At 26.3% G+C, this 7,893-nt stretch overlaps 1 protein-coding gene across 2 annotated transcripts in view; it reads right to left on the bottom strand.

Annotated features, from left to right (window-relative positions):
* LOC116001335 (acyl-CoA C20 Delta5-desaturase-like) overlaps positions 1-4,350 on the bottom strand; it is a 6,034-nt gene extending 1,684 nt beyond the window's left edge. Inside the window, exons 1-3 of one of the 2 annotated variants that reach the window (XM_031241222.1) lie at positions 3,729-4,348; positions 1,495-1,635; positions 1,245-1,385 (exon numbers count right to left, since the gene is read on the bottom strand). In XM_031241222.1, the coding sequence (XP_031097082.1) occupies positions 1,245-1,385; positions 1,495-1,635; positions 3,729-4,280 (834 nt within the window). In that variant the 5' untranslated portion in view covers positions 4,281-4,348. Of the gene's footprint in view, positions 1-1,244; positions 1,386-1,494; positions 1,636-3,728 lie in introns of both variants that reach the window. The other variant, XM_031241224.1, reaches the window with a different exon arrangement.
* Between the last annotated feature and the right edge of the window lie 3,543 nt (positions 4,351-7,893).

Raw genomic sequence — 7,893 nt, 5'->3', positions numbered from 1 at the left:
TTTTTTTTTTTTTTTTTTTTTTTTTTTTTTTTGAAGTCTCAGTTTGTGGTAAATAATCAATAACAAACACTAGCAATAGTATAAGTCATTAGTTTCAAGGGAAACATAAATAGAATAGAGTTAATTATTGCTGAAAAATACTCAAACATTTATGTATCATAACAATTATATTCGTACTCAAAAAAAAAAAAACAATTATATTCAAACCTCTTTATAACTTTGAAATTTTAATATCAAATCTTTGTATCTTGAAACAATTACATCCCACTATAAAATTTAATTTAATAAAAATTCTAACATAACCCGACTTTTAAAAAATTTGTATTACAATTATTTAAAAGATAAAATCATAATAACAGCATTTTAAAAAAATATAATTGTATAAAATTGTTACTTCATACAACTAAACTTTTTAAATTAAACTTCCAATTTTTTTAAAAAAAAATTGTATGTATAAAATTGTTAATTCATACCGTTAGACTCAAATGGTTAATTAACTTTACTTCACCTTTGAGAAAAGCGAAGTACGGAGATGTCAAGACCAAGTTGTTTTATAAAATGTCTCTTAGCCACTTATGAGTCATGAGAATGTCATTAAATGTTCTACGTATGTAATGACCTTGAGAAAAAATTCCTCCTTGTTAAAACACATATGTTATCTAGCCAATTGACTATTCCCTCCTTCTTCCTTATTTCTTGTTATTCATTACAATTTATAACTGTGCTTGTTTTTGTTGTTAGCTTCAATCAACCTTACTGAGGGCTAGATTTTCACGAGAAGATTGCGTACTAAGTGCTTGAGAAACATAAGCTCTACATCTATCATCGAGAGAACGATAATCTCACCCCCCATTATACTCAATCATCATATTAACATATTAATTAAAAACATTAGACATTTAAAAAGAATTTGAAAAATATCTAGAAATTGAGGCCTAGCAATTCAAACAATACATAAGCTTTAGGCTATTAGTTTTATCAAATTCAAGAAAACAATAAGATTTCAAATTTTAAATTAGAATTTTACGGTAATCATTTAAAACAAATTAAATGGAAAAACATTTGAATTAATCAATTAACTAATTATATGTATTTAAATGTTTAAGTAATTAACCTATTATTATATGAATTAATAACAACAAAATGATAAAACATATCTTAAATGTGTTCAAGGACAAAATTTTCATCAGAACAAGCAAAGATGAAAACAAGGAGTGATGAAAACAAGGAGTGAAAATGCATACCATGCCCCAAACTATGTATGGAAATCCGCCAATGACATATAGCAATGTCGCAAGTATAATAGGATGAATAATATAGGTATTATGAATGAACTTGTAGAAGAATTGATTCTCCAAGTCTGCTACATTTGTCGGCCTTTCACTCTACACAAAAATATGAATTAATTAAAACAAACCAAACTATTCTCTAACATATGAAATGCCAAAAATGTAATAAGAGAATTATTTAAATTGAGTATTATAAATATATTACCCTTTCATTAGCAGATTTGGTGTCATATATCCAACCTACGTGACTATACCAAAATCCTTCAATAGGACTGTGGAGATCATTTTTAGTATCCACATACTGATGATGATATCTATGGTTACTCACCCAACCAATTGGATCTCCCTATTAACCAAATGATAAAGTAACATAAAAGCTATGTTATATAAAGGTGAAAAGGAGCATTCCTTGATTTTGTAATTTATGTTAAAGGCAAAGCGTTGGTCACCTGTAAGATTGTTTTACAGGTCTCAATTCGTGAGACATGTAAGCTTTTAAAAAAATGGGTCATAACATAATTACGTATATAATCAATATTTTAAACCTTATATATAATACTTTATAGCATAAATAATGTAGTACTTTATAGCAAAACTCTAATAGAAAATTTGCAGGAAATAAAGCAATAATATAGTAGAATTGCATTTGCATATATAATCATACTTTATAACAAAATTGCAATAGACAGTTAGCAGGAAATAAATTAATAACATAACAAAACAGAATTGCAAATATAATTAATATTTTAAGCCTTATATATATATATATATATATATATATATATATATATATATATATATATATAAAAGCAAACCATACCGTGCACAAGGTTCACATTGCATTATGAACTCTAGTCCAAAATGACTTTCAAATTATGTGTCTACAATTAACATATTATGTGTGTGTAGTTAATAATAAATTGAAAGCACATCTACCTGCATATATATAATATGCAGTGTTGCAAAAATCGCGCCCGGCCGCGTCGAGGAAGGCCGAAATCGGCCTCCTCCGCGACCGGGCGCCTAGTCGGTCGACTAGGCGATGCCTAGCCCGCCTAGGACGCCGGCAGACTAGGCGGCGCCTAGGCCGCCTAGGTGTCCGGCCGACAGGTTTTTTTTTTTTTTTAAATTATAAATCTTAAATATTTAAACTATTAATGTTATAATATATTAACTAATACGCTAATAGTCTAATAAGTAATAACAAATAACTAATAACTTAATAAAATAATAAGTAATAACTAAATTAAACTAATAAATAATGCACTAATAATTAATAAATAATAATTAATAACTTAATAAGTATTAACTATTTAACTATTAAAGTGTAAAGACTTACAATACTAAACACTTTACAATTATTAACATTTAAAATATTTTTTTAAAATATTTTTTTTAAAATTTAAAAAAAAAAAAAAAAAAAACTAGGCGGCGCCTAGGCGCCCCCCAGGCGCCTAGAGGGCGCCTAGCGATTTTTGCAACCTTGATAATATGTTAACTGGAAGCATATAATATACAATTTATATATTATGTGTATGTAGTTAACGTATTATGTGTGCCTTTAATTTATTTACGGCACATAATTTATTAGCTAAAGACACAAAATATGTTAATTAATTTCAAACATATAGTTTTTGGACTAGAATCACAATGCAAGGTGAACATTGGTCTATGGTATAACAATTGAATATTTTATAGCATAAATGTAATACACATTTTGTAGGGAATAAAGTAATAACATAAAATAATTTTAGATATCACTAATACTTTAAGCCTCATATATAATATATACTCCATAATTTATAACAGATGTACTTTTATAGAAAATCTATAATAGACAATTTGCAATAAATAAAGTATCATTTTTTTTGTGCGAATAAATAAAGTATCATTACATTGCAAGCTAGATTGTAGATATAATCAATACTACTTTAAGTCTTATATATAATATAATATATTGTAGTTTATAATATAGATGTAATACTTTATACTGTTTATAGTAAAGTTGTAATAAACAATTTTCAAAAATAATATTACTAATCCATATACCCTAAGATTCATATTCTCCTAATTCGACATGTGAGACCTGTGAGATAGTCTCACATAAGAATTTGCTTAAGGTGGGGCTAATAAAGCAGTGTTTTAGTATATCACTATATTCATATTTTACCTATTGCTACTTAAAGACATTATATATATATATATATATATGTATGGTCATAATCCGGTGTGGCTGTCCAGTATGTGTGGCCGCCGCACACCACTATGTATAAAAATATATACCCGATCATACAGGAAGGCGCAGCCACATTTGAATATGATTATATATATATATATATATATATATATATATATATATATATATATATATATATATATATATATATATATATATATATAATATAATATAATATAATATGATATTTGAATTGTATAGACCTGAAAAGCATGAACACCACAATAGGCAAAAAAGTACTCAAGCCATTTGGGAAGTTTGTAACTCTTGTGACTGAGATTCCTATGATAAGACAGAGTAACACCCAGGCCGGTGATGATGTACAACCCAAATGCAAGGCCAACAGCATCCCAACTGAAACAAAATGGGGCAAACAGACACAACAAATGCGTCAAAGGAACCATCGCCTTGAAACCCAGGGAACCAGGCGCCACTTCCAAAGATTTCCCGATTCTCGTCCAAAACTCAACCCTCTCCTGCTTTGCTCCTTCTTGTGGTGAGTGTGTGTCATCAAAAGCCCGCATTTCACCCGCCAACCTTACAATAATGCTGCAGGGTGATAACCTTTTTGAACTAGTATATATATATCTTCTCCCCTTGCATTTATTGAATACATTTTCTCCTAGTTTTCTTGTGCAAATGCTGCAACTTCCAAGACTAGTTGCGCTTTGCATTTGCCTAAGTAAAGGGAAGGTTTGTCGTGAAAAGGAAAATGATTTAGGTGCTGCTGATGCCCACACTGATATGCATGCCATTTTCTTTTCTCAGCCTTTAATTTGGTTTCGTTAGATTACAGTAAATACACACACACACATATATATACACACACACGCCAAGACAAAGCAAATCAAGAACAATTACCAATCCCTTAGCTTATTGAGTTATTGTAGTAAGAAAGATATCATCATTCGATAATTTTCTTTTTTTGTTTATATTTCTTGACAAAACTTGATTCGATAGATAAATTTGATTTTTCTTGTAATATAAGGACAACTGCTTTTCCTCCAAATGACTATAGACAATGACAATCTTTCTTCCTTCACAGATTTGTGCTTTTTCAATGATGATGAATTTGAGGGTAAGCAATGGTGTATATATATCCAATTATTATCCCATCAATTTAACAATGTAATAATTTTTTTAATATTATAAATACTCAATATAATGCAAGGAGTTTTAAATCGTGTAATCCCTTTCCAGATTGTGTCATTTTTTGTTTTACTGTAAACAAAATCGTGGATAAGATTTTACAAATAAAATTGTAAGTTATTCATTCCATATAGACTAAAGATTTTTATGCCAAATAATATTTCATTAAAATATTTTTAGATATTTACTATCAATTTTCTAATAAAAGTTGTCTGCAGTTATACTTCTTTAACAACGATAGTTCATCTATGAGCTTTCATGCATATATTTGTCTCTTTATCACTTTATGTAGACATATATTATATTTATAGTAGTTTGTACGGTATGAAAATATGTATACTTTTTCTTATATATAGAATTGTGATTACTACTACAATTATACACCATTGATTGTGTGTTTGTATGTGTGTGTATGCATATAGGCTTATGATCGATCCCATGAGAACACAACCCAGGAAAAAATTAAGAATTAATCCCAACCTTACATCTGTAAAAATTGGACGAATCAAATCAAAATTTTTAAAAAATGTAGTGGCCTACATTTTCGTAAGTATCGTCAAGTTCACTTTGTAAACTTGAACAGTTAAATATGCAAATATGCAATATGTAACAATAACTAAATATGCAAACCTATATAAAATTTAAAGAACCAATAAAAAAGCTAAATTTTAAATCTAAATCGTAAATGCTAAACCTAAACAATAAAAAGTGAACAACTAAACCAAATAAAACTAAAAACTCAGTCATCTATATCTATACTATATATAAAAACAATTTTCTCCTCCCAAATTTTCCCCCCAAAACTTAGGGGTATTTTGGTAAAATCATTTATTTTATTTATTTATTATTTTATTATTTTATTAATTATCCATCCTATAATATTATTATGGTAATATATGATAATGATAATATGATAATATGGTAATATTGTTAATATTAATGGGTGATGGGTGATTGGTGATATATAATTGATAATTGATAATATGGTATATGGTATTATTCTTAATATTAATATATTAATATATAATATATTAATATATACTAATATTAATTAATTAATTGGTGATTATTTTAAAAAAGAATAATTAATTGGTGATTGGTGATTAGTGATATGGTAATATATATATATATATATAAATTGGTGATTGGTGATTAGTGATATGGTAATATTGTTATATATTAATATTTATGTTTATATAGATTGATATTGATATTAATTAATTAATTGGTGATTGGTGATTAGTGATATGATAATCTATATCTATATCTATATATCTATATATATTTATATAATTGACATGTAATTAACTATATTAGAATGAAAAAATTATATAATATTGTAGTAAAATTTTTACATGTCAATCATCTATATTTACATAAAATTAAAATTAATTATACTTTCCTTTTGAAAAATCTTCTATATTATGTTTATCCTCCACTATATAATGATGAGAAATGACTCTTCTCTCACAACGTATCAATATCTGTGCTCTCACTATTAGTTAGAGATCTATAATCTGTAATTCTACGAAGTCGAAGATCGAACATTAACACGCATAGAATTGTTATGGTATGCGGTATGATTTAATTTTTATTTGATTCATTCTGCATGTTGGAGATCCTTATGGTGTAGTCTGCATTCCATAGAGTATTTTGTAGTACTGTGATTTAGTTTGATTTTAACAGCTCAATATGCTTTAATTTTTGCTGATAAGGTTTCAAGTAGCTAGGCCAATTTTGCCATGGGCGTATCACGTATGTAAAATTAAAATTTTCAGAGTGATTGTAGTGAACAATCAAATGTTTTCTATAATTATATATTTTAATCACATTACTTTGATTGGTAATTTCTAATTGAAAAACATTGTATTGTAACTTTGTATTACAAGATTTTGAATGATAATACCTTATTTAACTATCCATCTTTTTAGTTGTACTGTGCAAAATAACTAACAATCTACGGATGCTCATCTATATATTGTAGAATTTGCAATCTTGATCTTCCCCATTTACGGATGCTTATGTAATTTGGTAAAAATGGTGGTTACTATACTTGAATAAATCCTCAATTATTCATTCCAATTGTTCGTTTTACCATTCCAATTCTTCATTTTATAAAAAATGGTGCATTGGAAGCTAAACATGGGTCATTGTATCATTGATTGTTGATTCCAATTATTATTAATCTTTATCATTAATTGCACAATACTAATTCACACTTATTAGTTAAAAAATGGTGATTACTATACTTGAATAAATGAAATAATAATATTAAATTTTGTAGCCTCGATTAATCTATTATGTTAATATAATAATAATAATAATAAATAATAATAATAATAATAATAATAATAATAATAATAATATAATACTCCGTAGTAATAATAATCTAAACTTCTTAATATAATTTTCCTAATAATAATAATAATATAATAATAATAATCCATAACTCTTAATATAAGTTTGTAACTAAAATTTCCTATTAAATCTGTTTATAAAGGTAATTATAAATATAAAATTGAGAAATTCCTATGATATTTTATTTAATTGATATTATTCCTAATATATTTTATCTAAAGGCTTCCTTCCTTTTTTATAACATTGTTCCATATGTTAATCCGTTTAATATGCTAATCTATATAGGTAATTACCATATACTATTTACCATCTAAATAATCCGTGGTAATTACACTATAGTTAACATCTAAATTTATTATGGTCATTAAACATAGAGATTTCATTCTTACGATAATTTTATATATTTTTACTTCAGATAATGTCAATTACCCGTGCATTTCATTTGATTACTTTTGAATAAAATCTTAAAAATTATGACAACTAATGAATTAATATTGTTGTTCGTAATATAAATTTTATCAAATCAGTTAACGAAAGTGATAATACACATATTACATCCATAATTAGAGGAGATTAACAAAATTATGATAATTATTTCAATTCACGTATTATTATGCTAATTCACATATTATTATATTTCAATTCACGTATTATTATGCTAATTCACATATTATTATGTCCATACAATTATGTAAATTATTTAATTCACATATTATTATGTCCATACAATTATGTAAATTATTTCAATTCACAGATTATTACACATATAAAATTATGCTAATGGTTACTTTGGAATAAAATCTTAATAATTATGGTCATTGAGAAATTAGTTCAAACATTATACTTTTATTAAACGGTTTT

This window comes from Ipomoea triloba, chromosome 1 (assembly GCF_003576645.1).
Source record: "Ipomoea triloba cultivar NCNSP0323 chromosome 1, ASM357664v1".
Lineage (NCBI taxonomy): Eukaryota > Viridiplantae > Streptophyta > Magnoliopsida > Solanales > Convolvulaceae > Ipomoea > Ipomoea triloba.
Note: the sequence above shows the minus strand (reverse complement) of the source record. Positions and strands in the feature narration are given on the sequence as shown.